Consider the following 9,530-nt stretch of genomic DNA (forward strand, 5'->3'; position numbering starts at 1 on the left):
ACCATTGAAGAAGTTACGAAATTAAAAGAAGCGGCAGAAAATTTAAATACGTGAAAGAGCACAATTAACTGGGTGAGAGTTTTTGAGAAGTGGTGTGACGAAAATAGCCTTGAGAAAAACCTGGAGATGATTCTTCCCGAGCAGTTGGATAAAGTACTCGAGCGATTTTACAATTACGGTTGTGAGCGTAATTTGTCATGTGTAATCAAATGGTTTTCTCGTGAAATTAGCAAATAATTTCAGTTGCGTTTTGTCAAAATTCTGATAATTTCCCTCGCCTAAAGGCTCGGGAAATTATCAGAATTTTGACAAAACGCGGGTGAAATTATTTTCTAATTTCACTCGTCGCCATTTGATTACACATACTAATTGAACTGAGTGGAATACAATTTGATCTGAAATTATAAGAGTGATTTTCAAAATCCAACGAGCGTGCAGCGCGAGTTCGATCTCAAATCACAAGTATGATTTCAGACCAAAATTCGAAGTTCAATTACCACTTTATTACATCCATTAGGAAAACGCACAATTGAATCTCTCAAATACAGGATTTTAATCAGGACCAATACTTCAGTGATCCAGTTCCCGGTTTATAAAAAGGACACTGAAAGTTGGAAACTCCCCTAATTGAAGGTCTTCAGCCCGAAGGAGCTCATTTTCATCATTCAGAAACTGTAAGTAACAAATTTATCTTTTTTTTTTTTTACAGCAAAGTTTTAGGGACCAAAAGTCGCAAAATCTGCCACACAATGGCTTTGTTTGTCTTTCATTTTCCTTCCATTTGCTTTGTTACTTTAAACAAGCCTTTAAATCTGATTGGTTGTTTTGTTTTATTATTCCTTTCTAATTGGCTGGGGAAAAAGTGCGATTTAGAGCAAAAAATAGTGCGATTCGTGAATAAAACGCACGGCTGGGAGCCAATCAGATTGCAAGGATCACCAGCGATTTCTGAATGGATGCAATACAGAAAAAAAATACCCTCTGTCTCAGCCAATCAACATTACGTAATTTTGCCCCGTATGTAATAGAGTAAATTTCAAAGACATTTGGAGTGTTGTGTGAAAATTCGGTTTTATCAAAAAGAGTTGGTAAACGGTAAATAAGGTTTGTGAGCTATCGTCTGGAGCTTTAGCCCTTCGCAATTTGCTCGACCTATTGATCAATGAATGCGGCACTAGTTTTTAAACTGTAGTAGTTTTTTCTTTAGTAGATGGACATGAACAAAGGATAGCCCAACCGTTAAGGGGACAGAACATTCTTTTTTTTTTTTAATGAGCCATTGATGGCAACACTCATGACAAAATCTGTGGCATTTTCTAATGTTGTCTGAGTAAGGCATACCACGGGTCCTACATAATATTACCTTTGACGGAGTTGCAATCTGGCCATAAATGTATCCACGACTTCATTCACAGCTTCATTATCAATCAACCTGTTACCTTGTGACCATTTATGTTTCGGTCGGTGCAGATAGGTGTTGTCATTTGGGAACACGGAAGAAAATTTAACAAGCCAAACTCCAGCGTAGCGTTTTAAAGTTGTCTCCACAATATAACTAGGTTTGTAATCACAGGTTGGTAACACTCCTCTCAGTAGAGTTCTGTTGAAAAGAGGGAGTGATGTGTAATTGAATTGAGCTCGAAGATTACCGCCTTTGTATTTTTCCTGTTTGGTATGACTAGGAGTCCACGTGTTCATCCTCTCAAGGTCTTGTTCCACAAACCCACTTCCATTCGATTTTCTGTCGTCGTAATACGAATACAAATACTGCCCAGTGATGGGTTCAAGTTTTAGAGATCCTGGTTTTTGCCAGTACACTTTAACATGTCCCTTTCCATAGCTTTGTTTATGTAGAACTTCCACGAAGTATTTTTTGTTAGCCACCATCGTTATGTTTCGCGCATGTTGCGTTGGATACTTGGTAAATACAGCGTCGTCAGTCCACACACTTTCGTTGGGAGAAAAAACACTAGCTATGAGACGAAGATTACTGGGCTTTTCATCAAAACTAAGCCACAATTCCGACGTATCGTCCGATGAAATAGCAAATTTGTAAAGACCGGTCACGTTGGGTGCAATGAAACCGAAAATTCTCTGTCCATAATTGTCCCCGTCGAGTGAAGTGTCAAAGTTTCTTAGAAATAATCTCTTATTGGGATGGTGTGGAAATAATGGTGTTTCACGCAGACGATCCACGTCCAGTCCACATAAATCGTTCCAAACGTGCAAATTCAGATTACCAGGGATGTGAATAGTGGTATTAAAATTGATATCGGAAAAGGTAACGGCCTCAATAACTTCGCCTTTTATCGATTTTTCTTCAAACAATTCCTTTGAAGGTCGGTCACGAATAAAAAGGAACGCGAAAAATCCCATATAAACTATACAAACGTAGAGAGGGCCAAGCACAAAGATGCCACGGTGTACTTTCCAAGAAACCATGAAGTCGATTGCTTATGTTACATTAAACTGGTCTGAAAGTAGGAAAAAAAAGAAACTAGTCTTCAAGTAGAAATATGAATAATCCTACAAGATACAAAAGATTTTTGATGCAAAAACGTGAAACGAAATTCATGCAAAAAATGTTAAGTACATATAAATACATGCTTCCTTGTATCCTCTCGTGAACCGAAGCAATATGTTCCAATGTCATCGAATTTTCCGTGTTGATTAATTACTATGGCACTGGTATTTAATGTAAATTGTTTGTCGACCGACATCTGTCTAAACCCCAATCAGTTTGGAAAGCCATGAATAACAAATCAGCTTTTACAAGTAATTTTTTACAAATGCGCTTGTCTTAGAATTCCAGTCCATGTTTTTAGAATCCCATTGTGTCCTAGACTGCGAGTAGTCTCTCTTTTGCTCTAGAATCGTTGAAACGAACGCGCGCGCTGCACTTTTAAGTAAGATACGAGGTCTATTTTGTCATTTAGTGGTTATCTATTGCATCAAATTATCTAAACACGGTAAAACCTTCAGGGTTAGGATTAGGATAGGTTAGCGTTAGGGTTAGGTTAGGGTAATTGTATAATTACTGAACGTTTTATACCTTGTTCAAAAAATTTGAAACAATAGAGACACCAAGTACCTACCACTTTTAATGGCTGGAACTGCGGGTCGCATATACCGCGGGAGTTGGTTAGACAGAAAAAAGAAACTGCAATGGTTTCATATTCAGTTGCGTTTTGGAACCCCAGCGCTCCGGTGATGGAGTGTTCTTATTGGTCGCTCTAGGGAGAAGCGATGACGTCAACTTTGATAAATGTCAATCAACTATAAATTCGCGGCAATTTGGAGGCCGTTTACGATTAGAATTCAAAACAAGAACAGGAGCCGCATTCACTTTTCTTGAAAAATGTTTTGGCCATTCTGCCCACAGGTTTCTTTAAAAGCTTTATTAATCCAAGTTTCACTGTCGCAAAAAATGTTATACAGCGATTTACAGGTACTACTTTCCGATTTTATACCACTACGATTTTTACTTATTTTACGAGTAAAGCCACCGATTCTATCTATTTTACGACTGACGTGTTCGATTTGCTTTAGATTTTCATTCTACGATTTCACCCTAACACGCTTTTGAAATTATTTTCCAATGCTTCCGATTCAAAGATGGCCAAAATAATTAAGGAACAGCTGGCATTGCGGAAGGATTCTTTGTCCACTATCGTTTTATCCGTTAAATATCAAGCAAACATTCTTTGCTTCCGTCGTCATCTGCAGTACCCTTGCAGACTCAGTTTTGATTTCGAACTGTGAGGAGTTTGGAAACTTACATTTGTTTGAATCTTCCTTCGGTGACATCGCTTCCTTTGTCCTGGGATATCTGTTGCTCTTTCACACGAGGAGAAAGCAAGTAACTTTGAAATGAAGAAAATCCAAGCTTCTCAAAAATAAAGTTCAGGGAAAGCCTTTCTTCTCCCCACCAACATGAAATGTTAAAAATATTATCCATGCTCACATACGATGTCTTCGGTTGTTGGGCTTCTGGAAGCTCAACAGCACTGCTTTTCGGTGGAAAATTGCCATAAATAATTTTGAAGGAACTCTCAGTACATAAATGGGAAAAATCCGACATGAACGGCTTTTTATTTGTTGCTGTTTTTTTCGGCGTGGAATCATCGCCAATCACCTTACCGTGTAGCTAACCTGAGTATCAGGCTTTTGCTAGAAGGAAAGGAAAAGGAAAGCCTGACATAGTCTTTCAATTGAACCTTCCGCCCCAATCACAACACGTTACCCGTATCCGAAAAACTAGCCAATCAAAATCACTTCCGGTATCCACTTGTTTAAATGTGAATTTCAAATGTGTCAACTGCCATACTATGTCAAAGAGCGCTCGGCGGGCAACTAATATATAACTACTATGTCACTGTAAACTTGTCACCGATGAATGGGCAAGGTTTGCGTAGTTTGTCGTGAAAGTCTGCTCACAAATTACGGCAGTTGTGCTGCTACGGTGCCGCTTCTCTGTGAGTTTACAAACAAAGAGTTTTCTTTTCGAGTATTTTGAATGGAAAGCCAGTCATAGTTGTTGGTCTTGGTCACCAACGCCTTCTGTGAAAAGAATTGTTAATTGTTCCGAGAATTTTACTTAGTTGAATCACAACAAGTATTTACAGCTGCTTATGTTGGAGAAATATCGGAGGAAGTGTCAACTGCTTCCCTACCATCTGCTGATCATGAGGGAGATAAGCATCGAATATTCTAGAAAGTTCAGCCACAGTTCTACTTCAAAAATGTCAAGGACCAAAGCCCCCAGTACCGTCAACGAAACGGACTCTATTTGGAGAAAACCTGTTGTCGAATACTCGGTTGTCACTGAAGAAATATATGCTATCGTTATCGGCGCTTTTAAATTAATTAATTTTTAAACTCGTGGCTCCCTAGATCAAACTACGTTTACAGAATTTACACTTTTCTAACGACAGGATACTGCAAAAGTGAGGTCCATGCAAATAGACTTGTTCCATCGACTTGGACTCTACCGCCATCCAAACTCATGATTCGAACACAGCTTCAATCTTGACAAAGAAATTACGATGTGAAAAGGTCAGATAGGAAAAAATTGTAAACAAGTGAGACTTCTGAGTGAAGTGATCGCACCCCAAAATGGATCCTCTAAAGAACGTGACTCGATGGACTTGTGTTTCGTTGACTTCTTGAATGGAGTTACGGTGTAGCCCTTTTATTTCGCGGGGTTTAATTTTTGCTGATTTTGCGGATAGTACTTGATCCGCTAAAATAAGTTCCAGCAGAATTAAAAATTAAAAACAGCAAAATTAAAAACCGTAAAAATTTACTCACGTTAATATAACTAAAAATGGCTTTTAATCCACATAGTGGGGACAAAAAGATCCTTAATCTTAATATTTGCATTGAGAAAAAGCAATTGAAGCTAGCTACAAACAAAAAGCAACGATAAAAGGTTAAGTCAATACTTTTCCAGTCTCTGGGGCATAAGAAACGAACTAAAAGCAGTCAATCAAAAGGTCACGTTAACTATTCTTTAAAGCCTCCAGGATGCCACATTTTCCCACCCGTTCTCGATGATTGAGGGGTTTTTTACCAAAGAGTGATAGAAATTGAATATAGTTTTGCTACTTGAAAAGAAAACCACAAAAATTAGTTCCCGGCGGAAATTTCTCAGTATCAATTCCCGCCGCAAAAATGGGTTCCCGCAAACTTCAAAAAATCGCCAATCCGCAGAATAAAAGTCCCGCAAAAAATTTATGCTACACGGTAACAGTAAAACTCGAGCCAAAAGACAGGTGAAGAATAAAATAACATAGTTTTTATATAAAACTCTCAATTTCGAATTCTCAGCGAAGGATTAATGACAAAAACACTAAAATTCCTATGGAAGGGCAAGATATTTTGTCAAAAGGAAGAGATTAATCACGTGCTAGCTAGGCAACCACAAAGGTGTACGTGATCACCTTATGTCAAGGTTCTTGTTACTGGGTTGCCAGTATGGCAAACCCAGTCGAGGTCTTGGTTTGATTTGTTTGTTATTTTCCTGGGTTGCTAAACCCAGTCGGAATCTGCGTAGCGTTTCGTCGCTTTTTTATTTTTTTCCGTGTCGGTAAAAGTCTTGCCTGTCACTCTTTTGCTTAGTGGTGTCTTTGTGCATAGAGTCTTCTGTGCGTATTTTGTTAGGTTTGAGGGGGCTGGGGTAAAGCGTAGATTTCTCTGGTGCACACGGGAGGACATTTAATTATTAACCTGGAATGGCGTTGAAAGTCATTGTAACGCAAATGGGGTTTTAGTGCATCTTTAAACAAAATATGCCCTTATGGAGCTCAAGAATGGAACATCAATTGGATAAACAACTTAGGCGATGAAAAATGAATACCCGGAATGTTTAAAGCGACGAGTAATGGTCTTCGACAACAATTTCATTTTTCGCCATTGGATATCACGTAAGCTTTAGCTTGGTACTATATACAACATTGAAGTCAAATGGCAATTCTTTTCTGGATTTAACAAACACTGAAGGAATCGAACGCGTTGAATGCATCACTGTGTTTACTGAAGTCGCATCTAAGTTGTCCGGCAAGTTACATTCATTTTATCACTCAACTCAGCAAAGGTAAAAACAAATTGGAAATGTGACAGTGAAAAATTATTTGAATGAAAGCTTGTTGTTTCTTTTGTCTTGTATTATTTACCGTCAAGGTTCTTTTGAAAAGGGTTTGATGTGAACTGTCAGAAATTTATTTAATTGTATATGCTTTGTGATTGTGTGTTTCGTTTGCACGCACGCAACTGAAATAGGAAGGGTTTCTTGCCTCTTATCGCAAATATGTTGTTTGTTTCAATAAATGTTTCGCTGGAAAAGATTTCTGCGAAATTTCCAGCTTTTGTAAACTTATCATGTTGTGTAATTTTCGAGCTTAACAAATTTGCATACATGTGTTGTAATGTGATACGGGGAGAATTTTGTAGTAGCGCATAAGTCACGAAAATAAACAGGTCTGTTGGAAGCGTGCTTGAGTTCAACAAAATGAGCCCCAAAATCAGCAAAAAATTGTGACGCCGATGAATAATAAAGAAGCTGCTATTTCCAAAATGATGGAATTACCTGGTGATAAATAACCTCGCTTTGGAGAGTAAATTTTTGACTTTGCAGAAACAATGGTGGGCGATTGTGATCTTTGTTTTGAATTCGCTCATTTATTGTCAAACTTTGTAACACTTGACAGAAAAAGAAACTTACGAAAACCCGGTATCTTGCCATCATTTGACACAGATGCTTCACTTTAGTAAACTTTAGTATTACAAAGCTGTCAGATGCTCTGAGGGCACGCTTAAACTTGTGGTGAAAGAAGTTGTGAGGGAGCTTGAAAATTATCAACATCCTTCTGCTCTTTCTAAAAACTGTGTATCAATATTTGTTTTTGCATAAAGCAAGCTAACAAAATCTATACCTTGCTAAGTTCGCATTTGTTGGCGTTAATAGTATTTTCGGTCCAATGTTTCTGTTTTACGAAGGGGTATATCTTTTTGGTCACCCATCCAGACACCAATCCCGCCGGAGAGGGCTTAACTTTAGTAAACTTTAGTATTACAAAGCTGTCAGATGCTCAGAGGGCACGTTAAACTTGTGGTGAAAAGAAGTTTATCAACATGTCAGCCCAGGAGCCAATGTTTCTCACTTCCCATTTATTTTCTTCAATCTTTCTGGGTTCAGTACTTCGCTAGTAACCACATGTCTTCTCAGGCTATTTACCCAAGACTTCTACCGTGGCACTACAATGACAGACAATACCAAAACAATATCGTGCACTGTTAGAGCTACATATTACGCAAGGACAACTTGAATCTTGTGGAAGACAACACACAGCTCAGTTGACATTTTATATGGAATAAATCGCTCTGTTACTTCACCACCGCACGTAAGCAATGCGTGTCTATTTTTTCTAAAGAGGACAGGAATTTCTTCTTTCTACAAATGATTAATTAACAGGCCGGTAGCCAGGCTTTTAACCCCAGAAAAGCATCTTTTTCGTCGTACGAATGTGTGAGGACCTGTGAGCCAAAGGGCCTCTGCTGGTAAGACTTCTGAGTGACCCCATAAATGGTCTTCTTAACGTGAGGAGCTTAAGCCGACTGAGAAATTCTCGGCTGGACGTCTCCTGACGGTGTAGATATCCATCAACAAAGGCTAAAAACATAACACAAAAGGTGTTTCGTATTCAGAAAAGTGTTAAAGCATTTAGGATCGATCAGATTGTACTGTGAACTTACGTTAAACAGAAAAAAGTAGTTAATTTTTTATTGAATGACCATATTTAGGGGCGAGATGAATTTTGTGGGGAACACAAATCTATTTCAGTTCGTTTGCGAGCATCGACAGTGGCGGTTAGAGCTGGGATACGGAACCATTTTTCGTTCTATAGGATTTATGGATTGACTCTCTCACCCAGGGAAAAATGGTACAGGTCGCCGTCGTCTCTCGCCGACCAGCACTACTTCGACGCTCCTCGCCGCTGGTGAGCGAGAAGACCTCTGGCATCCAGGGTAAAATGTTAGCCAATTTGTCGAAGGAAAGTTTTATCAGCTCTTTCGAAGAGAGATTTGTCGCCTTCAAGTCGGTAATCTTTTACGGGAAAATGGTGATCACGTTCCGAAATTAGGCGGGTCTAATCGCAGGTCACAGGTTGCAGTCATTGTTTCACCCATACAGAAAGTAACCTAAACATTCTTAAAAGCTAACCTTAGGCCTAAAACCTTTTGTTTAGGCCTAATTAGGCCTAAGGTTAGCTTTTAAGAATGTTTAGGATACTTTCTGTATTGGTGAAACAATGACCTGCAACCTGTGATCTGCGACCTGCGACCTGCAGATTAGACTCGCCGTCCGAAATTCTGGTAAAAACGTGGACGAAGCTTACGGAATAACTTTGGTTGGCCTCTGTGGGGGGATTAATTGAACAGTCGTCGTCTGAATGTCATGGATTTCTGTATTCAGATGTTTTCAAACGAGTTATGGAGGCAGTAAACAATGTTGACGTCGGGGAATTCGGTGCTGGAAGCCTTCCCGGTATACAGGCTCACGCTCAAACGTTGAGGTAAAATAATTGCTGTTAGGTTCAATTTCATGATATCAGGATATCATGATAGCAGGAAATTGATAAGTCTGTAATTAATATTGAAAGTGCCTCCCTGTTACATGCTGGGAAATCAATTTGCCCGGAATGAAATTTTACACAGCTTCATTGGGCATTCTAAATTTCCAGTTCCTTAGTTATCGACTTCCATAAGTATAAAACTTAAAAATGGTTTGCTTTAAAATCAGAAAAGAACCAATTCACTGTTGCTGTTGAGAAAAGTGTATGTCATGCAAAACAAGTTGCATCTCGGTAGCCTGAAAGTTAACTGACAAAATAATTTGCCTGCGCTTAAATTAACAAATATACCAATACATCACTAACGTTTCATGTTTAACCGGAGAATTAGGGAAGCAGATGTTCGAAGGTGTAATAGCTGTTGAGTTTTATTCCTCAGTTATCGAGTTCCATAAGTAT

General features: G+C 38.8%; 1 protein-coding gene across 3 annotated transcripts in view; it reads right to left on the bottom strand.

Moving 5' to 3' along the window:
* Positions 1 to 4,762, bottom strand: part of LOC138011265 (beta-1,4-N-acetylgalactosaminyltransferase 3-like) — a 22,079-nt gene extending 17,317 nt beyond the window's left edge. Inside the window, exons 1-2 of one of the 3 annotated variants that reach the window (XM_068858213.1) lie at positions 3,780 to 4,762; positions 1,364 to 2,474 (exon numbers count right to left, since the gene is read on the bottom strand). In XM_068858213.1, coding sequence (XP_068714314.1) covers positions 1,364 to 2,442 — 1,079 coding nt within the window. In that variant the 5' untranslated portion in view covers positions 2,443 to 2,474; positions 3,780 to 4,762. Of the gene's footprint in view, positions 1 to 1,363; positions 2,475 to 2,593; positions 2,639 to 3,095; positions 3,165 to 3,779 lie in introns of those variants that run through there. The other 2 variants (XM_068858215.1, XM_068858214.1) reach the window with 2 other exon arrangements.
* Positions 4,763 to 9,530: the final 4,768 nt, after the last annotated feature.

This window comes from Montipora foliosa, chromosome 7 (assembly GCF_036669935.1).
Source record: "Montipora foliosa isolate CH-2021 chromosome 7, ASM3666993v2, whole genome shotgun sequence".
In the NCBI taxonomy this organism is placed as follows: domain Eukaryota; kingdom Metazoa; phylum Cnidaria; class Anthozoa; order Scleractinia; family Acroporidae; genus Montipora; species Montipora foliosa.